At 39.3% G+C, this 27,918-nt stretch overlaps 1 protein-coding gene across 3 annotated transcripts; it reads left to right on the top strand.

The window, feature by feature from the left end:
- The first annotated feature begins 3,784 nt into the window (after positions 1-3,784).
- LOC118360187 (zinc finger protein 362-like) lies at positions 3,785-12,397 on the top strand. 3 transcript variants are annotated; one of them, XM_035739428.2, is made up of 9 exons: positions 3,785-4,107; positions 5,629-5,692; positions 5,925-6,144; positions 6,493-6,597; positions 6,805-7,141; positions 7,406-7,630; positions 8,012-8,090; positions 9,474-9,632; positions 9,955-12,397. In XM_035739428.2, exons 2-9 carry the CDS (start codon positions 5,630-5,632, stop codon positions 10,069-10,071), a joined length of 1,305 nt encoding a protein of 434 aa, XP_035595321.1. In that variant the 5' UTR covers positions 3,785-4,107; position 5,629; the 3' UTR covers positions 10,072-12,397. The 3 variants fall into 3 exon arrangements, with proteins under 3 accessions (XP_035595321.1, XP_035595319.1, XP_035595320.1); XM_035739426.2 differs by having other exon boundaries at positions 3,789-4,107; positions 5,898-6,144; XM_035739427.2 differs by having other exon boundaries at positions 3,792-4,107; positions 5,898-6,144; positions 6,826-7,141.
- The last annotated feature ends 15,521 nt before the right edge of the window (positions 12,398-27,918 follow it).

The raw sequence follows: 27,918 nt of genomic DNA on the forward strand, positions 1-27,918 counted from the left end.
ACTTAATTTTGTAAAGCTGCCATTTACTGTACATTCGAAAAATACAAAAAATATATACTTATCCACAATAATCTGCTGTGTGATGACACACAGTAACTTAATTTGTATGAATGGAATGACCCTTGCCTAGGTAGACTTGTTGCCAAGTTAGGCCAAGTGGGAAACCCAGGTCCAAGACCTGAAAGAGGGAGTTGCACTGTCACGATTTGCTACACTGGTGTCAGAGCGGGACGGTGCACATGACGCCATCGGAGAAAGATGAAGGGGGATACTAGTCAGTTGTACAACTGAATGCATTCAACTGAAATGTGTCTTCCGCTGTATCAGAGATGTGTGGAGGGCTGCCTTAATAGACATCCACGTCTTCGGCACCCGGGGAACAGTGGGTTAACTTTTATCTCCCTCACCAACTTTAAACATCTGCTATCTGAGCAGCTAACCGATCGCTGCAGCTGTACATAGTCCATCGGTAAATAGCCCACCCAATTTACCTACCTCATCCCCATACTGTTTTTATTTATTTACTTTTCTGCTCTTCTGCACACCAGTATGTCTACCTGCACATGACCATCTGATCATTTATCACTCCAGTGTTAATCTGCTAAATTGTAATTATCCGCCTACCTCCTCATGCCTTTTGCACACAATGTATATAGACTCTTTTTTTTCTACTGTGTTATTGACTTGTTTATTGTTTACTCCATGTGTAACTCTGTGTTGTTGTCTGTTCACACTGCTATGCTTTATCTTGGCCAGGTCGCGGTTGTAAATTAGATCTTGTTCTCAACTAGCCTACCTGGTTAAATAAAGGTGAAATTAAAATATATATATATATTTTTTAAACTGCCTTGCAGAGTGACAGATGTTTACCTTGTCATCTCAGTGATTCAATCCAGCAACCTTTTGGTTACTGGCCCAACGCTATTATATGCTACACTGCCGCCCCAAAGCTTGTACACATTACAGCCTTTAAAAATATATATATATATATATACTTTAATTTATTGAACTGCATTGTTGGTTAAGCACCTGTAAGTAAGCATTTCACAGTAAGGTCTGTTGTATTTGACACGTGACAAATACAATTTGATTTGATAGTGAAGCATACAATCTCTCCCAACTGGGATAACCCTATTTGAGCAATGGTTAGTGAGTGTGCCTACAGGTTAGGAGACCCAGGTTCAAGTTGCCCTGTCACCGTTTCCTAGTTCACTCACTTCTGACACCAGCGTAGCAAACAGTGATAGTGCAACTCCCATTGCTTGGTGTCCCAGCCTGTGTGTCAAGCCAGCCACGATTCAGGAGTCAATTCTCCACTGATAAACTTGCATATTACAGGGATACTGTGTGCAATACTAGACTAAATCATTTCATTACTCTAGTATCCCCAGGAAGGCCATCTTCACTGTCCTTGGACTGTATGCTATCCAACATTTTAATGATCAAACAATTCTATAATAAACAATAGTCACTAGGCTATAGTTACTAGTGGAACAGATAGTATGGAAAAAGTCAAGTGGCAGTGTAAACAGTTTTGATAAGCTCAAGAAGTCATTAATGTATGTATCAAAAAAAAAGCTTGACACATTCTCAAAATGATGCTCACTTTTTTTAGTGCGGTGTAGTTGGCTTTATATTAAAGATTTGGACTTTGCTAGTCAATACCTCTTCAACGGAACATGTCAAGGTGATATAAATGTCATATATTAAACCAGCTGACGATGTAGAACAAGTTACACCCACTGTTTTTGCTGTTCCGTTCCGTTTTCAAAAAAGTATTTTATGTTCATTTCTATGGCTGATGCTCCCTGTAGTCTAAGCTAAGGGACCATCTTAAAAGGGAAATTGAAACATATTGTTAATGGAAAAACTTCAATTGTAAACCACATGACATTGAAATCTCAAACCAACTGTAATACGTCCAGGGACCTCTCCAATCCATGGCAATTAGTTTTGTATAAAAATAAAAAACTTTGGCTGTTTTCAATTTTGTAATAAATAAAAAAAACTTCCTAAAAACCTCAATAGCTTCAACCCCATATCACTTGCATGAATACAACCAACTGTTATTGCTTCAGGGACCTCGTCTGTACAATCTCTGCCAATAACTTGTTTATTCTTTGACATTGGCTTTTTAAAATAAATGTTATATCATTATGTAAAAAAATAATACTTGACTTAAATGTAATGTAATGTTAAAACTTCAATAGCTTCCACCGCATGTTACTTGCATGCATTCGACAAACTGTAATTGGTTCAGGGACCTCATCAATACAATGAAAGACAAGTACTTTTATATTTTTGGACTTTGGCTATATCCTATGGATATAATTTAATTATATGTAAAAAAATACTTATTTAAAACTTCAACAGCTTCCACCCCTAAGGACTTTCATGAATAAATCCAACTGTTACTAGTTCAGGTACTTTGTTTGTACAATCTACGGCAAATACTTTTGTATTTTTTCTATTTTGATATTTTCTATGATATTGGACGGACTTTAAATTAAAAACACTTCCTTAAAGTGTCAATAGCTTTCACCCCACATGTTATTGGTTCAGGGTCGCTGAACAATGTCAAATTGATTTGAGAGCAATATGTAATGTGTTTGAGAAGCTATATTGACATTTTTCATTAAACTGCGGCTAATGGGCAAAAGTAACTATGACCCTCTTTAGATAGCCAAATGGTGACATGCTGCTTTGAAACGGCCAGTGGAGCGAAAGCTGGACTCATTCATACAAGTCATATAGGGGGGAAATAATTGAAGTTAAGGAAGTACTTGTCATGTACAAAAAATTGACATGGTCAAAAAGCCCCTAAAGTAATTTCAGTGGATTGGAGGGAAGAGGTCCTTCAACCAATAACAGTTGTATTCATATGCAAGTCATATTGGGTTGAAGCTAAGTTGTATGGAAGTATTTTTCATGTAAATTCATAAAAAATAGCAAAGTCGAAAAGTACAAAAGTAATTGCTGTGGATTGGACAGACGAGGAACCAATAACAGATAGTCATATGGGGTGAAAGCTATTGATGTTTGAAGGAAGTGTTTTTAATTGAAGTGATATGGGGTAGAAGCTATTAAAGTTAAGTATTATTTGGCATATAATGAGACAAATTTAATTTCAATTGCCAAAGTAAAAAAATACAAAAGTAATTGCAATAGATTGTACAGACAAGGTCCCTAAACCAATAGCAGTTGGTTGTATTCATGAAATTCATCTGGGGTTGAAGCTATTAAAGTTAAGAAAGTGTTTTTGAAGTAAATTAAATGTATTGAAAATAGCCAAAGTAAAGTCAGAAAAGCAATTGCCGTAGATTGTACAAAGTCCCTGAACCAATAATAGTTGGTTGTATTTATGTAAGTCATATGGGGTGGAACCTATTGAAGTTTTATGCAAGTATTTTCTTTTTACATATAATGATAAATATTTCATTTAAAATAGCCAAAGTCAAAAAATACAAAGGTAATTGCCGTAGAAAGGTCCCTGAACTAATAACAGTTGTTTTTATTCATGAAAATGCTTAGGGGTAGAAGCTACTGAAGTTTAAAGCAAATATATATATATATTTTTTTTACATATAATTAACTTAAATTAATTGAAAAGTCATAAAATACTAAAGTAATTGCCGTAGAGCAATGTTTCAGCGACATTTGAACTCCAAAAACAAAACACCATACCAATTGCAAGAACAAGGGGTGTAACTTGTTCACTATCGTCAGCTGAATCGGAATGACATTTATATCAATTTTGCACGCACCGTTTAAGAGGTATTAATGATCAAATTACGAATCTTTAATATACATAAAAAGTACACGGGACTGTCTCTTTTAGTAATGTCGCAAGTGACACAGGCGCGTTTGGACTCCTGGACATGATCAATGTTTGTGCGTTGTCGTTTAGCATTATAGCCACGCTAAAAACTATTGTTTTTGATGGATTCAGATTAAAAATAACCAGCTTTCAGTCAGTTTGCAGCAGCTGAGGTGTAGCGGCACCCAGAAGTGAACAAAGCGACCCGGAAGCGCTGAACCAATTGGAGGCAGGCAGAAAGAACATCAACAATTTATAAAGCCAGACAAAATCTGCAATCGGGACATCAGGTCTGTCTGCAATTATTTGATGTTATTTGTAAATGTATTTCTGAAAGTCGATAACCTGCAAATGTATGCATTGTGCAGATATGTATGCATTGCCCCTCGGTTCGTCAAAAAGTTGCAACGTTCAACGCATTTTTGTTAAGATTGGGATAATGTATTTTAAAATATCTGTCAGCGTGCGGTTGTGACCTTTACGCATAGATGATGTTGATTTATTAAAGTTTTTAGGTGCAATGCTCGGGCATTTGACCTATTTCCGTGTTATTTTGCAGGGCATGGTTGTTGTAGGAAGTGTCCGTTTTTTAAGAGGTGGAGAGGCCGGGCTATTCTAACCTGCAATTTGTCGTAAACAAACATTCATGTTTTTGACATAAACACACCTTTGTGTTAGGCGGTCTCCTTTTAGGAGCAGAAGAAGATGCTCCTAATATTGGGACCTGCAGAATATGGCGTCTCGCCTTCTAAAAATGAGTCAGGCTGCCATTTTTGTTTCTCTTTTGTCTGGAATTTTCTTTAAATAAAACTGTCTGAGTGGTATTGTATCGGATGGTCGCATCGTCAAATAATTATGTCACTGAATTCCAGAAAGGTCGAAGGGCACACGTGTTAGCCTAACAAAAGTCTAGACAACCAAAGCAAACATGTTATGAGGGAAAAGTTGCCAAAATTACCCTACGTAACTCATATTTTACTGGAAATTAATTTTGGTAAGAAATAATGAATACATCGATGACATTTAACCTATTCTGATTTCTGCCCAAAAATGTGTGCTCAGCCATCTTTAGGCACAGTTAAATAAACATTTAGGACCGGGATAAAGAATATTGAGAGTAGGCAAATAGAAAATGACTGACAGGTGTGAACAGTGAAAGTTTTCATCTTTGACAGCATTCTTATCATGTCTTAAATGGTAGGCCTTTATTTCACTGTGTAGTTTGAACTGAACATAATAGTTTTTTTATACAAAATGCTACCCATAATTATGAAAACGTATTATTGGGACTGTGTGTGAATTGTTCTGTTTATTATCTAAATACCACAAAAAAAGTATTATATTAATACTTTATTATTGGCATGTCATATTTTGTAGAAGTATTACTTGTATGTAACAGAAATAATGTAACAACTTTAGTTATAAAATGCACACAATAACCAAATTCACACAGTCACAAAAATGCAATTTCATAAGCCATATAGTACAATACTGCTATGTTGGTCTTGGGAGGTGGACCTGAGTATGCGTCCTATTAACGTTATTGTACTTTTTTCATTCTACTACTGTAAGTTTACTCTGATTTTAAGAAACAATGTATCTTAATGTTCAGGTAGGGATCCATACTTCAGAAAACAAAGGCAAATATGAGGTATTCTCCAAAACAAAGAGTCACCGGAATTAAAAAGTATATGGACATATAAACTGACACTGTTTTAATCTAAGTTTTAATAACATCTGTCAAAAATGCTTTGTAGATTTGTATTTGAAATGTATAGAATACTGCAGTAAAATGTGTGTTTCTGTCTCAGGATGGCTGAGCCTCGATTCAACAACCCCTACTTCTGGCCTCCGCCTCCTTCCATGCCTAGCCAGGTAAGGACATCTTCCTTTTTTTCTGTTCTTCCATCTAGGCTGATATTATGCATCTCATTATTTTCTCAGAAGCATTTCAATCTAAGAATGTCCATATAGGTATTAACCCAGCAACAAAAGTAGGACTATAATGGGATCATCTTTAGCTTGATGGTTGATAAACTGGAGCTGTTTTCGGTTGAGCGTGACCGTTTAACCCTTTCAGCTGGATAACCTGGTGCTCATCAACAAGATCAAGGAGCAGCTGATGGCTGAGAAGATCCGACCCCTGCACCTGCCGACCAATTCAGCCCCCTCCCAGCAAACCCTGCTGGTGGCCTCCTCCCCCTTGGACGGGGGGCAGCACAGCATGCTCATGCCCAAGTCCCAGCAGGGCCAGCATCACCCCCAGGGCTCGGTCCAGCAGCCCGACATCGCCCTGCACGCCCGCACAGCCTCCAGCTCTGTACCAGGTAGGTACTGTAACAGTGTTTGCAGTCTGCTGTCTGCTCACAACATAGGTGCACACTGGAGACACCACTTGGCTCTGGTGATGCTTGAGACCTGTTCAATGGTGCATCTCAAAAGTCTTAAGGGGTTTTGCCTCCGCAACTCCTCTGCCTTAATTTGAGAACGCATAGATGAAAGTCATATGGTGGATGCCTACCAGTCCAGTTTTAAATAATTCCCATTTTATTATTGAGCATTGTAAGATTTCAGGATGGATGCTGAGTTGAAATTGGTGCTATTTATAAAGTCATTTTCTCATTTGTCCCTCAGTTAGATCAGTTAATTGTATTTGCCTTCAATCTCTGATGCAGAAGTGAATATGGATGACAAGTCAGCAGTGAAGGTTAAAGGACTGTGGGATGAGTGGCACATGCGACAGATCGTTGAGCAGCCCTCTAGAGTCAACCATCGGTCAGGTAATAACCACACCCCCTTTCTCATGGGAAACATATATGTACAGCCATCATCAGTGAAAACATTCAACAGCCATGTACTACACGCCAAGGGACCAGACAAGAGCCAAATACATTTCAGTGTAACACGGTCCCTTATTAGTTTGCATAAAAGCTCAGTCTCTCAGCAAGCTAAATCGCTAACTTTTTGCATGGCTTATCATTTGTAAGTCTTCATGTGCCCATACACAGGTCTGGCCCCTATGTCCCGGCCGGACAGCCACAGCACTTCAGAGGCCCTCACCCCCACCTCCAGCAGCCAGAACCGACTGGGAGGGACCCCATCGGTCAACATCATCTCTGGGCTGGCCAGCGGCCCTGGCATGGAACAGATGAAGAGCGGGGGCCTGGCTGGACTCCTCGGCCCACCACCCAAGACTCCCCGTGGGCGGAAGAAGATCAAAGCGGAGAGTGGAGGGCCTCTGCTGGTCGTGCCCTACCCCATCATGGCCTCTGGCGCCGACCAGGGCTGTATCACCTTCCCTGCCAAAGAGGGAAAAACCTACAGGTATGGTTACTTCAAAAAGTTTTAGTTTCGCTTAGTTTAAAGTCTTATCTCTTAAATAAATCACCCATTTTCAATGTTTTTTGACCTACTTGAGATATGTAGTTAAGTTATATGCACATATCAGTAACACTTTACTTTAAGGGGGTACATACAGTACAGTAAGACATTCAGTCATGACACCTTATTGGGTGTTGCAGTATCATTCGTAACAGAACCTTCATCCGTGACATAAGATTTGACTCAGTCCCATTTTCTTGTATCCAGATGCAAAGTGTGTCCGCTCACCTTCATGTCAAAGTCAGAGATGCAGATCCACTCCAAGTCCCACACGGAGGCCAAGCCCCACAAGTGTCCCCACTGCTCCAAGTCCTTTGCCAACGCATCCTACCTGGCCCAGCACCTCCGCATCCACCTGGGAATCAAGCCCTACCACTGCTCCTACTGCGAGAACTCCTTCCGCCAACTCTCGCACCTGCAGCAGCACACCAGGTCAGTTGAGTTCACCTTCATGGAATAGAAAGCGATGGAGAGAAAAAAGTTGTCCACCACAATCCACACCATATGAAAATGTCTGTCTCTTCACAATGACATTGACAACATTAAAAATATATTTTAAACCGGAGCATTCCATTGATGTATTGCTGGAATGTACAGTAGCTTTCCATCATTAACACTGACATTGGGTAGTACTGTGGAATGTATGATCCATTACTTTACAACTGTCATAATATATAGTATGTTTACACCATATTCCACCATATGTTATTTTGTAATTACATTATATTTTCTGCTGTACTTGCTCAATAAACCATAATATTTCAGTTAATTCTCTCTCTAACATGCATCTATCATCATCCGCATGCGTCTTAGAATCCATACTGGTGACAGACCCTATAAATGCGCGGCCCCTGGATGTGAAAAGGCCTTTACCCAGCTCTCTAACCTCCAGGTCAGTAGTAGCTACATCATAACAGGATTATTTACTAATCTTTTACAGTCCTTCTCCCAGTCTTGAATGCCCCGACCCAGCCGAGGCGCAATCATCTTTAAAAATAGAAATTAGGTGGTGTTTCTTGGCTTACAGTAACATTATACTATGCTATTATATTTGGTTATGTTATTAAGCAATAAGGCACAAGAGGCAGTGCTGTATCATGAATACAGTCACAGGTAAATGGCGTTGTTTAGCCCGACGCGATACAGCACTGCCTCAAGTGCCTTATTTGCTTTTATAAAACTGTTACCAACATGTTAAAATAGTAATGTATTACATATTTTGAATTAATTCATACAATTTCATTCTTTCACCAGAAGATATAGTCCGGACAAAAGTTTGGATATTTTGGGCATGTTGCTACATGCTACATTCGTTATTATTATTTTTTTTCATATTTGCTATGCCGATGCAGAAGAACTGGTCATCCGTTCTAAACAAAATGGTTGCCATGCAGGCTGGATACATAATGTTCTTGTCACTTGCTAGTGACGTTGATAATGACGTTGATGAGTGAATTTGACTGGCTCAGAAAAAGTTGTCTCTTGTCGCCTGGGCACCGTTCACTCTATGTATGGTACTACAGAGACCGAAATTCTAAAGTGAAACATTTTTTCAGAGGTCGGACAGGCAGACTGCGAGGGTTATATTAACTGTACCAAACTAAATGCTAGGCTGGATCAAGGGGAAATAATGTTTGAGTTGAGATGATTCGGACAGCAGCATGAACATGATATTCTTATGGAGGCATAGTCATCCTTTTCAGATGGGAATTTTAGCAGGCATAGCTGTGTCTGTGATGGCCAATATAGCACTGCAAGGAAACGCTGCTCGTGCAATCAGCATCCAGGATCCAACCAGTTTATAAAGATTGATTCAGCTTTGATCTAACTTTATTAAACAAGCACCATTCGTCAGAGTAGCTTGTTCTCATCGAGTAGAGCAGAGAATCCCGCACATGTGCATAATCTCCGGGACCTTTAGCTGTCGGGAAGAGGGGTCCAGAAAAGTTGGGGATCCACAACCACTTCGTAATGTTGAAGGTGGTACATGTAACAATTCAACCTGAAAGTAGTCCTAAATAGCAATGGTATACTGCCAAATTAAAATAATAAGATTCCATGAGAGATTATTATTCAAAAACGACAAGGAAAAATGTATAACAATAGACCTAAATTGAATATCATTGCTGAAAATGTCAAGCAACAGTCTACTCAACCATACCATAACAACTTTACTGGAATGCTCTGAATGATAGTTATCCTGCAATGAGTGACTAGGTTGCTCTTACCTCTTCTCTCTCTCTCTCTCCCTGCCCCACTCTCTCGCACTATGTAGTCCCACCAGAGGCAGCACAACAAAGACAAGCCGTACAAATGTCCCAACTGCTACCGTGCCTACTCAGATTCAGCATCGTTACAGATCCACCTGTCAGCGCACGCCATCAAAAATGCTAAGGCGTACTGCTGCAACATGTGTGGCCGGGCATACACCTCAGTGAGTATTCTAACCCACTGTTCAGTATTAGGTGTTTGTAGTAGTGTCAGCAAATACAAGGCATTGCTATGGTCCTGGTCAATTGTAGTGTCTGTAAACATTTTCTCAAGCCGGACATTATGATAACTAAGCACGATTTAAGCTCACCACATGTAGAAATAATCTACAGTGGTAAAATAATATTGTGAACATTAATTGCTTCCTGACTTTTACAACATGTGCATGCACGAGTTGTAACTACATTTTGGAACCAGGGTTGCCAACATGCTTTTGTGTCGGGGATACAAACTGGTTTTGAGTCGTCCATTTTGTGTCTTTGCAGGAGACCTACCTTATGAAGCACATGTCAAAACACACGGTAGTGGAGCACCTAGTGAGCCACCAGTCCCCCCAGAGGACTGAATCCCCCAGTATCCCAATACGCATCTCTCTCATCTGAATTCAGCATTACTGTATGTTGTTGTATTCTTTTTCTATGGAAGGCTGACGTTTAGGGGCCCTGCACATAAGTCCATCGACCCAAGGCCTACATATGCATCACATGACACCTGACATTCATTTACAAACCCTTGTTCCATTTTTACACAGATTGGGTCGGTTAAAATAAAAACGAGCATAGCACCTTCTTTGCAAAGGTTTATGTCAATGGGAACAAATGTCGGATAATGTCTCGTGTTGGATACAACTGAGCACTTACAAAGGCTTTATGCAAACGGTCTTATGCATTGGCCCTTAACATTTTAATGTTCCAAAAAAATGATTCCATTACATTTATTATATATTTTTTCAATAGTTTTCCTTATACCTAAACTAAATGGATTCATATTTTCTGGGTGTGTTCTGGCGACATCCAAAGATCATTTTAAAGCGCTCTCAGGCCTTGTGGTTTTGGATCCAAATGTTTTTCTATCTTTTCCGATGGAAATGCAAAAATATTTACTTGAGGCAGCTAAGAGTATTGACTGTGTCTAATCAAAAGTCTGATGTTTTTTGGTGCATTTTTTTTGTTCAAGCAAAGTTTACAGGGTCAGACTTCAAAAGCAGCATTTTAGAGAAAAGCAATTGGAACTATGTAGACAATTCAATTGTCAGGTTGTTTGTCGTGGTGGAATGGTGAAACAGTGCACCAAAATGTAAAAACAAAATAATGAATGTTTACTGTTTCATCAAGATCAGTTCAATTGTCATGGTTAATATAATCAAGATCATATGGGTAATATGATCAGACACTAATTAAATCAACTGAATTGTTCAAATCAACAGAACTTTTCAGACGTTTTCCTTGTGGCCAGGTATTACGATTATATGTGAGTTGGTGGCTTTGCACCTACGTGAGGCTAGTCAAGATTCAGTGGGAAAACAAGCTAACATTAGCTAGTGCGTCAGCATTATGGCTTTACTTGGTACTGCCCTCAATAGGCCTACACAAAGCTATCAAGATGAGCATTACAAATGTTATGAACAGTCATGTCAGCTTTTGTAAAGTAACTTCTGATGGTCATCATAACATAACACAAGCTGTTGTTAGCAAAGGTGATAGAAAAGGAGAGTAAATGCTTTCTGTCATGATAGTTCTAAGTCACAACCTCTTATGTTGACAAGTCGGTAATGTGGTTAGGTCTATGTTACTAGAGTAACTACATTTCTATTCTGAATATATTTAGAGAAATATATAGCAAACATACATTTATTGGAGGTGAAATATTTAGTATTTTTATTGACTTCTACTTTGTTATACTCTCACTGGTGTCACATTACACTTCACAATCATATCACCAAGTCAAGTTAAAGCTATTTCCCAGCCTGGTTACAGAGGCCTGTGCTGCTTAAAACAAAAAAAAAGTTTAAACATGACAATGATATTTGAAAGTACATGGTTGGACCAAATAGTTAGCCAATATTAACCCTAATCCCACTACATGCAGGATTGTTTTATCTTGATTTGTGAAAGTAATTCACAACAGGTTTACATTTTAAAGTGCAGTCAGTATGAGTTTGTTCAAACCATATAACTTCATATGATGGTAGTGTTACTGCAAGTGTTTCTTTCATCATGGTATGCACACAGTATTGTTGTATTTTTACTGTAATTTTACCTTCTGGTTGCTCTGGAAGGTAATAGTAGCCTGTATTCTTCAGGTTACTTAGGACAAGGTGCTAAGGCTAGATGTTTATTTGAGATGGAACTGAGAATATTGTTAAATACATTCATAGTATGTTTAAAAAAAAAAATACAATACAAGCCACTGGCCTGGAAATAAACATTTATGCCAACAGACTCTGCCACTTCAATTTACTCTCTTCCGAGAATAAAATTGGTCAATGTACCGTTTCATAACGGTTTTGTACAGGTATGTTTATGTATGAACTTACTGTAATGATTTGTATTTCTGAATATTGATACTTTTTATAAATATTCATGTTTTATATCAGTTATTTACGTATAAGCCTTAATCTTATCATTGAACTACCATTTTATTTCCATATTCAGTATTGTGTTCTTCAGTATTTGGTCTTGTAAACATTTTGTTATTTTTCCGGATGGAATATCCAAACTGTAATCTGTATATGAACTGTTAACCTATATTCTCTATGAAAAGATGTGCAGATTTATTACACCTTTTCTTGTCTTGCTTTGTGATTTCATATAAAGTTTCTAAACAACTTAATATGTACGCACAAGACAGAAGTAAAACTAAGAAGGTCAATGTTTTAAAAAATAAAATATCTTTACCTTGTTTAATAAACAGACTGTTATAAACACACTTTAAATTGTACTGCATAACTTTGATGAAATAATTTAAAACAAAACCATTTGGTATTCTCCATTCAATATTTATCAATAATTTTGTTCCAGGATATGCCTTGGGGTGTATTCACTATTAGGAAACCAAAAAGAAGCAAACCACTAAAATGGGGAGCGAATAATCTGAATTTGTCCAATAAGAAACCCCTGTTTTTGTTGACAAAACGTTTCCTACTGTTGGGCAATTATGATTACACCCCAGGTGTGCTTAAACTAAACAAAAGTATCAAATACACATGGGAAGATTCAATTACCTTTATTTATGAAAATACAGTTGAAGTCAGAAGTTTACATACATCTTAGCCAAGTACATTTAAACTCAGTTTTTCACAATTGTTGACATTTAATCCTGGTAAAAAAATTCCCTATCTTAGGTCAGTTAGGATCACCACTTTACTTTAAGTATGTGAAATGTCAGAATAATAGTAGAGAGTGATTCATTTCAGATGGAATTTCTTTCATCACATTCCCAGTGGGTCATAAGTTTACATACACTCAATTAGTATATGGTAGCATTGCCTTTAAATGGTTTAATTTGGGTCAAACGTTTCGGGTAGCCTTCCACAAGCTTCCCACAATAAGTTGGGTGAATTATGGTCCATTCCTCCTGACAGAGCTGGTGTAACTGAGTCAGGTTTGTAGGCCTCCTTGCTTGCACATGCTTTTTCAGTTCTGCCCACAAATGTTCTATAGGATTGAGGTCAGGGCTTTGTGATGGCCACTCCAATACCTTGACTTTGTTGTCCTTAAGCCATTCTGCCACAACTTTGGAAGTATGTTTGGGGTCATTGTCCATTTGAAAGACCCATTTGCGACCAAGCTTTAACTTTGTGACTGATGTCTTGAGATGTTGCTTCAATATATCCACATAATTTTCCTTCCTCATGATGTCCTCTATTTTTGTGAAGTGCACCAGTCCCTTCTGCAGCAAAGCACCCCACAACATGATGCTGCCACCCCTGTGCTTCACGGTTGGGATGGTGTTCTTCGGCTTGCAAGCGTCCCCCTTTCTCCTCCAAACATAACAGTGGTCATTATGGTCAAACAGTTCTATGTTTGTTTAATCAGACCAGAGGACATTTCTCCGAAAAGTACGATCTTTGTCCCCATGTGCAGTTGCAAACCGTAGTCTGTTTTTTTTATGTCGGTTTTGGAGAAGTTGCTTCTTCCTTGCTGAGCAGCCTTTCAGGTTATGTCGATATAGGACTCGTTTTACTGTGGATATAGATGCTTTTGTACCTGTTTCCTCCAGCATCTTCACGAGGTCATTTTCTGTTGTTCTGGGATTGATTTGCACTTTTCGCACCAAAGTACGTTCATCTCTAGCAGACAGAATATGTCTCCTTCCTGAGCGGTATGATGGCTGATTGGTCCCGTGGTGTTTATACTTGCGTACTATTGTTTGTACATATGAACGTGGTACCTTCGGGCATTTGGAAATTGCTCCCAAGGATGAACCAGACTTGTGGAGGTCTATACATTTTTTTGGGAGGTTTTGATTTTCCCATGATGTCAAGCAAAGAGGCACTATGTTTGAAGGTAGGCCTTGAAATATATCCACAGGTACACCTCCAATTGACTCAAATTATGTCAATTAGCCTATCAGAAGCTTCTAAAGCCATAACATAATTTTCTGGAATTTTACAAGCTGTTTAAAGGCACAGTCAACTTAGTGTATGTAAACTTCTGACCCACTGGATTTGTGATACAGTGAATTATAAGTGAAATCATTTGTAAACAATTGTTGGAAAAATGTGTTGTGTCATGCACAAAGTAGATGTCCTAACCGATTTGCCAATTCTATAGTTTGTTTACAAGAAATGTGTGGGAGTGGTTGAAAAACAAGTTTTAGTGACTCCAACCTAAGTGTATGTAAACTTCCGACTTCAACTGTACATGTTCTTCTTATCTGTACATCAGTACCTAAAAAAAAATCACAGGTTATTTCACTGAACTTTTCAAATAAATTGCACGTCTCAGATTAATATGATTGTACATAGTAAGCATTATGTAATCCCTTTGTGGTTAAAAGGATTCTATTAGTCTTTATCACCCAATTTCTTTAAATCTGTAGCGAAAAAAATTTTAGTTATCAAAAGCTGTCTGTACTCTGAATATGGTATTTCGGCAGTATTCGGAAGTTTGGATGAATGAGGTGCCCAATGTAAACTACATGTTACTCAGGCCCAGAAGCTAGGATATGCATATAATTGGTAGTATTGGATAGAAAACACTGAAGTTTCCAAACCTGTTAAAATAATGTCTGTGAGTATAACATAACTGATATGGCAGGCGAACACCATAGGAGAATCCATCCTGAATTTTTTTTGTTGAGCTCACCACTCGTTGAAATGACTGTCGATGGGAATATCAATGGAATTCCTCCCAGATTGCAGTTCCTATGGCTTCCAGTAGATGTCAACAGTCTTTAGAAAGAGTTTGAGTCTTGTTTTTTCACAAATGAATATAGTTTTTCTAGGTGGCTCCCATTTCGGCTGTAGTATTGTGGCGCGTGTGGATAAGAGCGAGCACTTCGTTATTTATCTACAGTAATGAACATACTATTTGTCTTAAATATGATTGTTTATTTCAATATTAGGGTACCTGAGGATTGATTAGAAACATTGTTTGACTTGTTTGGACGAAGTTTGTTCACTTTTGAGATTCATTTGTATGCATTTTGAACGTTGGATTACTGAATCAAGTGCGCCAACTAAACTTACTTTTTTGGGATATAAAGAAGGACTTTTTCGAACAAAAGGACCATTTGTTATGTAGCTGGGACCTTTGGGATTGCAAACAGAGGACCATCTTCAAAGGTAAGTGTTGAATTTATTATGGATTTATTATGGATAAATGAATAAACAATATCCCCATTTTAAATAGAATTGTATCTAGGTGAACGTATACTCTGTTGTTTAAGTAATAGACCATATGAGTTCATAAGAAGAAATTGTGTGACAGGACAAGGAGTAATAAAAAGTTCATGAACACCATTCCAACTAGGCAGGAACAAATGGGTTGTGGACTGTGTAAACACATATTGTCGTTAGCCTATGGTTGACCCAACTGAAACTTAGCTCTGGGGTTTTTAGATAAGGCAGTGAGTGCATTCCTAGGGTTTCTGTTAATTACAACTGTCAGTTCAGTGGTGATCGATAATGTTGAGGGGTCAAAAGTTATCTGGGAGTGTGTTAAGTAAGTTAGAATGAACTTTTCACCTTACTTTGTCCCGGTCGAGAGGAGGGGATTCGGTTAAGGCTTTGAAATGACGTCCTGATCTGTATATAAACTCATGCATGTGTTTAAGTGGGAGCGCGCTCCGAGAATAAATTCTATTACCTATTATTTAAAGACTGGTCTGCGTCTATTTTATGCAAACGACAAATCTTACAAATTCTCATAAAATAGATTAAGGGCTTTCAATTGATGAAAGCACATTGTCATAATTAAATTATACTAACAGTAAGTTATTGATTTTATCGGCATTTCTGCCTCTGCTTGTTTGGAAAATGTTTAATGCTTTTGTATGCGGGCCGCTGTCCTTTGCGTTGCGCTGTTTCGGGTAAGTAAGTGGTTCCCATTCAAAGCAAAACAAACTTTTGTAAGGCTTACAATAAAAAGAGATGCACAGTACTGCATTGCCCACCATATAAAACATTGTTTTAGTATAGAACATAATATCTCCACAGTTATAGTATAGCCTACACCAGAGTACAAGCTTGAGAATCCAGATTATAGTGGTTTGTGTGAAAATTGAAGAACTGCTAATTTAACGCCCATTTGAAAGTCAGCATTCTGCTCCTTCTCATTTAGCCTTCAACACACATACACATATTAGGAAGACCTTCCTAATATTGAGTTTCACAGCCCCCTTTGCCTTCAGAACAGGCTCAATTTGTCGGGGCATGGACTCTACAAGGTGTCGCCTTTGGAAAATCTACATTTAAAAAAGTCTAATCTATTAAATAAACACCATCACAATAAATCCATTACATATTTTAGGCACGTCTAAAAAAACATCATGATATAAAGAACATTTATTTCAGAAGAACAGAATACCAGTTGGCCTACTGTACATTATCTGTGCCATGCCACAGGCTGTAGACTTACTCATTTAGCAGACAAGATATGCTTATAAATCCTGTGCCATTATTGTATGTAATATTATTTTATAGTTTTTCCCATTATGGAGCAAGTGTGCGTGCATGTGTAGTGGCTATGTTGAGCATAAGTGACACACTAGATTTAGTTATTTAGCAACTTTAGTTGTGAATGATAAACCTTAGAATGTCTTATAAATCAAAACACATATATGACTGCATGATGTACTATAGGTTGATTATTCGAGAATGTCGCGAAAAAATATTGCGCTCTGTATCTTTGCCTCAAGGCTGCACACACGGTTCTCTCAACAAGTGATCATTCACTATACAGTGTATACAAAAGTATAGTGGATTAGGTTATTTCAGCTACACCTGTTGCTGACAGGTGTATAATGTCGAGAACACAGCCATGCATTCTCCATAGACAAACGTTGGCAGTAAAATGGCCTTACTGAAGAGCTCAGTTTGTCAATTTTTTTGCCCTGCGGTCAACTTTTATGTGCTGTGAAGTGGAAACGTCTAGGAGCAACAACGGTTTAGCCGTGAAGTGGTAGGCCACACAAGCTCACAGAACGGGACCGCCGAGTACTGGAGCGTGTAGCACACAAAAATCATCTGTCCTAGGGTTGCAACACCCACAACTGAGCTCCAAACTGCCTCTGGAAGAACTGTTCATCGGGATCTTCATGAAATGGGTTTCCATTGTCGAGCAGCCTCACACAAGCCTAAGATCACAATGCGTAATGCCAAGCGTTGGCTAGAATGATGTAAAGCTCGCCACCATTGGACTCAGGAGCAGTGGAAACGCATTCTCTGGAGTGATGAATCACACTTTACCATCTGGCGGTCCGACGGACGAATCTGGGTATGGTGGATGCCTGGGTTTGGAGGATGCCTAACGCTACCTGAATGGTCTGGGGATGTTTTTCATGGCCCCTTAGTTCCAGTTAAGGGAAATCTTAACGCTCCAGCTTTGGTTTTTCCATTTGTGTTTTGAGGTTGGACTTTAGCACGTATAGCTCATTAGCACGTAGGGTGCACCGATTTGGTATCACCTCGTTAGTCAGTATGTGTTACACCTGTTAGGGGCCCAGGTGCTATTTAAGAGTGACTGACCCAGTGCTCCTTATAGATGTGGAGGGTTAACCCCTTTTAGTTGGTGCTCCCTATTTCTTTTTTTTATGAAAGGAAGTTTTGCTCCACCTTTTTGGTTTGCTTCTTGTCCTTTAAGTAGGTGTGGATTTTTCTTTTGTTTGTGGGCAAATATAGTGGGTGTCTTTTAGGTCCCAGTTGTTGCTAGTCAACTTTCAGTGAACATCCCCATGAATGTTTTTCAGAACCCCAACCTGTTTTGTTTGTTGTCAGTGACTTTTTGTTAGTTCCCCTTTCTGTTTGAGTGATAAGTTTTAGTTTTCTTGCTGGGAAACGTAACAAAATGGGGGCTTGTCCCGACCATCTTGTTTCCCTTGAGTATGGTAGTCACCAATTCTGAAGCTCTGCTGTGCCCAGTGTTCAAAATACACTTTCATGGTAGAGTTTCTGTCACTTCTCGCGCCTCTTCTGGGCAAGACAATTGGCCCAGTATATCTAAAATTGTCATTCCAGTTACACTTCGAAAAGAGATTGGCTAACGACAGTAGTATAGCAGGCCATCTTGGGGTCAACAAAATACATGTTTTAAAATGACAGCCATACATTCAGATCTAGGATGTGTTATTTTAGTGTTCCCTTTATTTTTTTGAGCAGTGTACATCATACTGTATGTATACACTGGAATAATCAAATCAAATCAAAATACACATTTAGCAGATGTTATTGCAGGTGTAGCGAAATGCTTGTGTTCCTAGCTCCAACAGTGCAGTAGTATCTAAGAATCAAGGCCTGCCCTCCCATTAGGCAGCCGCCTAATTTGGGGCAGCATTTTGACAATTGGCTACTACACTGCCGACGGCACCCCAGCCACCAGCTCATAGTGTTGCTGCAGTTCCCGCCCCCTCCCCATTTTCGCTTCTCCCGAAGTTCACTCCTACTATCCTCCGTAGGTGTGTGTGTGTTTATATAGGATTATCCAATTGTTAAACCTTAATAAAATGAACCTGCATGATTGTTTTTTTTTATGTTTGTGTGTGACGAAGATGATTAGTCATTAAGGCAGTAGCTTAACCTAGCCTGTCAATGTTAGCTAGCTACTAACTTACTAGTGGATATAATTTTAGCTATCAGTAAGCGAATATAAGAAAACAGGAAAGAAATTCGCTGCTGAAATATATCAGCGTGCAGCATTGTCCATCAGCCGGTGTGGAGAATGACAAGCCTCCGAGGACGGGCCATTACTTCGCCGAGAACAACGAGCCACCATATAAGTATTAGGATGAGCAATGTCAGAGTGGCATTGACTTGAAAACAGTATGTAAAAATTATTAAAGTGACTCATCTTCCATTATTAGTGACCAGTGATTCCATGTCTATGTACATAGGGAAGCAGATTCTAAGTTGCAGGGTTGAGTAACCGTGTGGTAGCCGGCTAGTGATGGCTATTTAGAAGCTGTTTTTCAGACTCTTGGTCACAGCTTTGATGCACCTGTACTGACCTGGATGATAGCGGGGTGAACAGGCCGGGTGGATGATGATCTTTTAGTTCTTCCTGTGACATCTGGTGCTGTAGGTGTCTTGGAGGGCTGGCAGTGTGCCCCCAGTGATGAGTTGGGCAGACGGCACCACCCTCTGGAGAGTCCTGCGGTTTCTGGTGGTGCAGTTTCCGTATCAGGCGGTGATACAACCACTGATTATTATTATTTTTGTTATTATTTGACCCTGCTGGTCATCTATGAACGTTTGAACATCTTGGTCATGTACTGTTATCATCTCAACCCGGCGCAGCCAGAAGAGGACTGGCAACCCCACAGAGCCTGCTTCCTCTTTAGGTTTCTTCCTAGGTTCCTGACTTTCTAGGAGTTTTTCCGAGCCACGGTGCTTCTACATCTGCATTGCTTGCTGTTCGGGGGTTTTAGGCTGAGACATCGGATGATGTAAAAAGGGCTTTATAAATACATTTGATTGATCTAGCTGAGCAAACCATGGCAAAGTTGAATTGCAATCATAAACCCAGATTTCAGTCTGTAGCCTATGCCTATTGAAATGACAAGTCAATCTCGCAAATGGGCCACATATAACGGTTTGTAGCCTTAAACATCTGGCACATAATAACGGCACAATTGCCAGATAATGGCCTAACATTAGTTTTTCGCCTAGAGATTGAGATCCTCTGTCCAACTTTCATCCCTAAAACTCTCACTTTGGATTGATCTATAGTTATGCACATATGGAAAATATATTTATTTACAATTATAACTGTGTAGGAGCCCTGAATGCTGATTGGCTGAAAGCCAAAATAATTTTACTGTTCTAATTATGTTCATAAGCAGTTTATAACGGCAATAAGGCATCACAGGGGTTTGTGGTATATGGGCAATATACCACAGCTAACGGTTGTATCCAGGCATTCTTACAACATATTCAAATTCCTTTATTATGGCACGTCATAGCTCGCAATAATTATTATTTTGATGAAAACCAAATGTATTTTCTAAAGTTGTTACAAGTTATGCCAATATTAATTCATATTAATATGAATTGGCTGGATAGCGTTCTGGATAAAGGCTGTATTGGATAAATGTGGCAACTCCTAAATTTGGGCTAGTTTTCAGGCCTTTTGGGCAGGTTTTGAGCGTTCATTGGACTAGACATTTTTGCAAGACATGGCAACACTGTGGGTAGACTACTTTGATCATTTTGACGTGATCTTCCCCCCAAACTCTGTAAGCCATGGGCTCTCCAACCCTGTTCCCGCAGCTACCCAGTGCTTAATCTGGGAAACCAAGTGAAATCTGTCCAGGAACATCGATAGTAACATGTTTTCACAACAAAACATACTTCATTAAACTGTTGACATTCACCCTCTCTGCGCACTGGAGAAAGACTATTCAAAATAAAATCTTGGCAAAATCTAAATTTGTTTAATTTAGGCTAGACCAATTATGTACCAAAGATATCTTAAATCAGTATTTTTACAAATGTTTTTCCGTTATGTTTAGCCTAATATGCGGTAGGTATTGTATAGCGACACTAACTATTTCAAATCTGTTTTTTTTTATATGCATGCACATGGGTGTTTTCAATTAATCATCACCTTAAATCAAATAAAATTGTATTGGTTACATGCTTAGCAGATGTTATGCGGGTGTAGCAAAATGCTTGTGCTTCTCACTCTGACAGTGCAGCAATATCTACCAAGTGATGTCTAACAAATTACATAACATATACCCAATACACACAAATCTAAGAAGGAATGAATTAAGAGTATATACAGTTGAAGTCGGAAGTTTACATACACTTAGGTTGGAGTCATTAAAACTCATTTTTCAACCACTCCACAAGTTTCTTGTTAACAAACTTAAATAACTACACTGTTTATATTCTGCCACATTACCAGTCACCTGGTTCGCGCTTTCAATTTTGTGCGAATGCTACCATCCATCCACGGTTTCTGGTCAAGGTAGGTTTTAATAGTCACAGTGAGTGCTACATCTCCTATACACCGTATCCGGTGTAACTCGGTAACTCAGTCACCGTATCCGTGTATGCGTCTACATTTTTTTTGCAAGCTACCCGGAATATATCCCACTCCACGTGATCAAATCAGTCCTGAAGTGTGGATTCCGATTGGTCAGACCAGCGTTGAATAGTACGAAGCACGGGCACTTCCTGTTTTAGTTTCTGCCTATAGGACAGGATGTGCAAGATGAAGTCGTGGTCAGATTTGCCGAAAGGAGGGCGGGGGAGGGCCTTGTTAGCATTCCGGAAGTTTGAACAGCAATGGTCAAGAGTCTTAGCAGAATGAGTTGTAGAGTCCATATGTTAATAGAACTTTGTCAGCCTAGTCCTTTTTGTTTGTTAGTCCTTTGTTAAAATCCCCAGCTACAAGAAAGGCAGCCTCGGGATATGTGGTTTCCAGTTGGCATAAAGTCCATTGAAGTTCTTTAAGGCCGTCGAGGTTTCGGCTTGAGGTGGGATGTAAACGGCCATGGCGATGACTGAGGGGAATTATTTTTGGTGATAATGTGGTGGGGATTTAATTGTGAGGTATTCTATGTCAGGTGAACAGAAGGACTTGAGTTCCTGAATGTTCCTAGAATTACACCATGAGTCGTTAATCATGAAACACACCCCTCCACCCTTCTGCTTCCCGGAAATATATTTATTAATGTCTGCGGGATGTACTGAGAAGTGCTTTCCATTTCGTTGTGTTAGGCTTTGAAACAACATCCACAACAACCATGTTTTCCATTCAGTTTCACCTTGTGGTTGAACTTTCTTCAAATTGATCAATCGCAGTGTGGTGAATCTTAGAAGAACATACTGTTTTGATAAGTGTTTGTAATTTTTAGATTACATTTTCATTGATGCCAGTGGTTAGAGGGACAATAGAGCCCTGAGTAACATGCAGCCTAATTAAGGAATAAGGAATGAGGGGGTGTGGTATATGGCCAATATACCACAGCTAAGGACTGTTCTCACACGGAACCCAAACCGGCTGCGCATGTTTTCTTTTCTATGTGTTTGGCCTGGTGTGGTTCCCAATCAGAGGCAGCTGTCTATTGTTGTCTCTGATTGAGAACCATACTTAGGTAGCCTTTTCCCACCTGGTGTTTGTGGGTAGTTGTTTCCTGTTTTGTGTTTTCACCTTTCAGGACTGTTTCGATTTTAATTTCTTACATTCACTTTGGTATTTTGTATTTCCGTGTTCTGTTATAATAAATATTCATGGACACTTACCACGCTGCGTTTTGGTCCGATCCTTCCTACTCCTTATCCGATGAAGACGAAGATCATTACAGTATCGGTCCAAAATGTTATTCATTCTGATTTAAATAGACGCTTTAAAAATTGTTATTTATAGCATTGTTTTTTTCTAATTCAAGCATTTGTATCCTTATATTTTAGAATTATAATTGGTTTGGCATGTATTCATTTTCGTGAAGGCTGCGGGGTGTTTACCAGGTTAATTTGCCATTTTAAATAGTATGCTTTATTTGAGTTTAATCCTTAGTTGATTACTCTCTTCAAAAGTAAAAGATCCTATTCTTGCTTAAGTTCAGAAATGTTTTTTTTCTAAGACAGTGATTTATTTTTCTTTCATTTGAATTTCTAACTCCGATGTAACTTTCACCAAGTATGAGATTATCATTCCACTAATGTTTGCCTTAAAAGCATCTCAAATTGTGTTAGGGGTCGGTTTTTCTCTGTCCTCTATGTCTACATTTTAAATGGTAAATGTCTTTATTTTTTTGTTTACATATTTATTCTTGAAGATGCACTACTGAAGATTAATTCTCCATATTCAGTCGCTAAGTGTATTTTCTGTTGGTGTAGTTAAGTGTTGTTGTTACACATCGTCAGTCCTGTCTCCCTGTAGCGCTGTGTCATGACGTTGGCCTGGGGGTAGGTTTATGACAGTCATAAATACCTCTTCCCCCCTTTTTCCTCTCTCTACCCTACTGATGTTACATTTGCAAACCGTTTGGTTAACATAGAGATTCTGGGAACACCAGAAGGTGGGGGGAAATGAACTATATTCTGGTAATCCGACCAATTGAACATATGCGGTGGTACTTAATGAATATGATGTCAGTTCGGTTGTCATCTGAGACATTCTCATCAATGATAAGATGACATAAACTCTACAGTGGAAAGTCTACACATCAGAGTTATCAGATTCACATGGAATTGTTGTTCAAATAAAATGTTTGAATATGAAATTATTTGTGATGGGATGAAATGTTATTTTAGCTTCTAAAATGTGAGATTTGGGTTTTCAATCTGTGGCCCGCCCCTGTGAAGGGACATGGGCTTTAAAACTTTGCAAACACGCCCTCCTCTCCCTTCCTATATAAAGCCTTGATGAGAATGTAACCTCCTGTTCCGAGGATGTGGGGACGACGGTCCGATGTCAGAATGGTTCAGATAATAACTACAGAACGAAGCCAACATCAGCGTGAGCTTTGGTTGCGAATGGTATGAACTTTGAACTCTTATTCACTACAGAAGTGATACCTCCGAGCCGTTGAGTTAGCAACCGCAGCTGCAAACGCAGGTTAGGAAGGAACAGACAGAGTATTCCGTCTACCGCACAACAACGTTACTACAACGTATTCAATTTACCAGCAGAGACATTCTTCAAAGGACTCGGTTGGGCAACATGGCCTTCCATCTACCACCAACCAGAAGCGCAGCGCAGAGTAAATATTTATTGCATTTTCCTTTTCCAAATGGGCGGTAATTTAGAATGCATAAGATACTGTATTTACGATAGCATAGCTTCGCCCTTTGTTCCTCAGTCTTCCCGTTCTTTCACTCAAACCCAGCCCCTTTTCTTTCGTGTAACCAGCTGTCATATCTGTTCCGCCCGCTAGGGATGTTTTCCTTTATGACGTAATTTGTAATTAAGTTATGATTTAATTATGTGTATGTGTAATTCTGTGTGATTAGTTAGGTATTTAGTAAATAAATAATTAAACCCAATTTTGTATTGCTGATTCAACTTGTGAGCCAGGGTTCGTGCAGATAACCAAGAATTTACAACTTTCAGATGAGACTGAATTAAGATGACGATTAATATTGACTGCTATTGATGTAAAATATTACTAGGTCTTTAAGAGTTTATTCGGAAGATAACAGCTCTATATTTTGTGTTGCCCCAATTCTCTAGTTAATTACATTTACATGATTAGCTCAATCAGGTAATATTAATTAAGGAGAAATTATTTTATAGAATTGCATGTCATATCACTTAATCCGACATAGCCAAAGACATTACATAATTGGTGGACAAAGAGCCAGCCGATTGAAATTCAGGAGATATAAGCTTGACCAGCGATATATATCTCTGTCTCTCTCGCGAGTAGACCAAGGCACATTTCGTTGTTGACGCATGTTTGAACATCTTGGCCATGTTATGTTATAATCTCCACCCGGCACAGCCAGAAGAGGACGGGCCACCCCACATATGCTCTCTCTAATTCTCTCTCTCGGAGGACCTGAGCCCTAGGACCGTGCCCCAGGACTACCTGACATGATGACTCCTTGCTGTCCCCGGTCCACCTGACTGTGCTGCTGCTCCAGTTTCAACTGTTCTGCCTTGTTATTATTCGACCATGCTGGTCATTTATGAACATTTGAACATCTTGGCCATGTTCTGTTATAATCTCCACCCGGCACAGCCAGAAGAGGACTGGCCACCCCACATAGCCTGGTTCCTCTCTAGGTTTCTTCCTAGGTTTTGGCCTTTCTAGGGAGTTTTTCCTAGCCACCGTGCTTCTACACCTGCATTGCTTGCTGTTTGGGGTTTTAGGCTGGGTTTCTGTACAGCACTTTGAGATATCAGCTGATGTAAGAAGGGCTATATAAATACATTTGATTTGATTTGATTTGTTCCGGTTAAAACATTGTCAAAAAACGCCGAAAAGGGTTTGAACATAATACATTATAAGTAAAACCTTTCCCTTGCCAAGGGAATCCTATGTGCTGCATTTTCAGGCACAAAGGAGGGTTTAGCTTGCATGCTAAAGCTAACAAGGGAAAATAGCCATTTTGTTTTCTTGTGCTACGTTGAAATTCCCCCGCCTTTCGGAACGGAAGTCCCGCCCCGGGTAGTTCCGTTTGATTTCAGCGTGTGAAATCATTGACCGCTGACGTGTGCCCAGGATATTCATTCATGAAGAATTATTCAGATCACACTCAAGTCATTACTTATGATATCCAGACGGATATCAATGTCTTATCCAATTGAACGAACAAGTGTAAATCTGGCAATTTACATTCTGAAATAGATATTTTAAATAATAGCCAAATTGATGAGTTTTCTAAATAAGACATTGTAAACTTTTTCTAAACTAACCTAGATGAAGAAACTTCCCAGGTTAATTAAAATGTAATTCCCAAATAGCCTAAACAGGTCTGATTTGTCACTAAATTGATCAGTCAGTCAAATTAGTTTTTTGCAAAACCATTCAGTAATCCAGTAGTGACAGAAGCCCCGCCCCAGCGGGAATCCCATGTGGCTTCGGTCTTAGGGAGAAGTGCACCACAGTGTTGAATGTTCCCAACATTTGATCTACTGTTTACACTAATGACATCCAATCAATGGAGGTTGTATGGATTATTGTCTCATTCAATTTAATAAGTTCAATTGGTGAACATAACTTCATGTTCTTCCAATCAAATGAGACACTTTTAAACTTCTCATATTAACCCAGATGAAGCAACTTCTCAGGTTAATTAAAGTTTAATACCCAGATAGCCTACCCAGGTAGGATTAATCATTGGCATTGATTTAAATAATTCAATTTGCTTTTGCAAATTCATTCACTTCCAACTTTCACATTACTGGTACAGTACTGATAGTTCGTCAACATCTATAAATAGATTAAACTTGTCTTTGCTGCTTCCAATGAATTCCAAACCCAAATTTGAAAGTAAATATGAACATTTTTCAAAAAAAAATTCTACATTTTTCTAATAATGTGCAAGCTATCAAAGGTGGTCACCACTCCTCCGCTAATTAGTGAAACTCCACCCATAAAAGGATTGATCTCTGACCTCAGCAGCGATACCAACCCTAATTATGCCATTCGCGAAAAAAAAAGACGACATTTCGAACGCTCTCCAAAATCAACCATCAGACACAGGCTTTGTGACGGTTCTCCCCACTTTTCCACTGATGTATCGCCATAGAAATGTGTCATCGGTCCAATACCACAATGCACAGCTGAAGCACGTGCCAGACATGGCTAACATGAGGGGACAGGTGGAGAGAACTGAGCAACTATTGACAAAAGCAGGAAATTAAAACATTCTGCTAGTCGAGGAACTGCGTTTTGAAATCTGAACAATTAAAAGTAATTGCAAATACTTATGAAGATGAACGAGCACAAACTCTTCAACAAAATCATTGTCTCCAGGAACTCGATTTAGCCAAAACTAAATACGATGTTGCCCACTGCAAACTAGATAAATCTATTGAGTTATCTACAAACAGGAGCGCGCAATTTGATAACATACGGGGAGCTTTGTTGAACGTTACTCAAGAGTACCACGGCTCTACTAAAAATTCTGCAGACCAAAGACTATCAATTGATGAACACAATGACTAAGTTGGATGAAAAATCAGCAGAACTCATTGAAGTCGCTGACCAAATGAATGATGAGAGAACTCAGGTGATGAAGATGGAAATATTGATTTCCAAGCAAGCTGAAGAAATCTCACCACTGAATCCAAAATCAGTACTCTAAGCTCTCAAGTGGACTCTGCAATGTAGCAGAATACCACCCGTAGGTACCATCTGGAGGAAACCCAGAATGGTCACGCTCCACAGCGTGACTACCCATCCAAGCAACCGGAGCCCGGTACTCAAAGGAGTGAAGACAATACGTCTCAGTCTTCTCCTCTCTGCCATTCTGCACTGAGTAATATGGCACCTCTTGGCCAACAAAGCCAAAGCTTGGCTTCTCCTCTTTGCCTTTTGGCCCCACTTTCCCCACAGGATGAAGCCGACCCTCTCCGCCCGCTTGACGCGGAATACCTTGACAAACCTGTCAAGAATTTCCCCACCTTTGACCCCGTTCCAGGTCAGCCAACGATACTGAAACGTTATTAGCTGACATAGAGGACGTGTTGGATGGCTACCCGAACGCTACGGGTTCTGACAGGGTTTACCTGTTGAAGTGAACGTCGAATAGACACGTGACAAGGTTCATTCGCCTACAACAGCAACACATTCTAAATTACTACGCTAAACTTGCCACAGCTTTGAAATTAGAATTCAGTGGTTCTGCAACTCGCAAACACGATAGTTCACTGGCTAACATGGTCAAACAAGCTCGGAACGAACACCCACAAGCTTACTATCATAGGCTTCGTTCAGCTTACTTTGGCCTACTCACTGAAACAGGCATGGAGGACCTGTTACCATCAGGTAATATTAATTACGGAGAAATTATTTTATAGAATAGCATGTCATATCACTTAATCCGGCATAGCCAAAGACACAACAGCTGTTTTAGGCGTCTCACAGTACGGACATGGCAATTTATTGTCCTGGCCACATCTGCAGTCCTCATGCCTCCTTGCAGCATGCCTAAGTCACATTTGCGCAGATGAGCAGGGACTCTGGCATCTTTCAGAGTCAGTAAAATTGTCCTAAGTTTTCATAACTGTGACCTTAATTGCCTACCGTCTGTAGACTGTTAGTGTCTTAACAACCGTTCCACAAATGCATGTTTATTAATTATTTATGGTTCATTGAACATGGAAACA

This window comes from Oncorhynchus keta, chromosome 27, assembly GCF_023373465.1.
Source record: "Oncorhynchus keta strain PuntledgeMale-10-30-2019 chromosome 27, Oket_V2, whole genome shotgun sequence".
Taxonomy (NCBI): domain Eukaryota; kingdom Metazoa; phylum Chordata; class Actinopteri; order Salmoniformes; family Salmonidae; genus Oncorhynchus; species Oncorhynchus keta.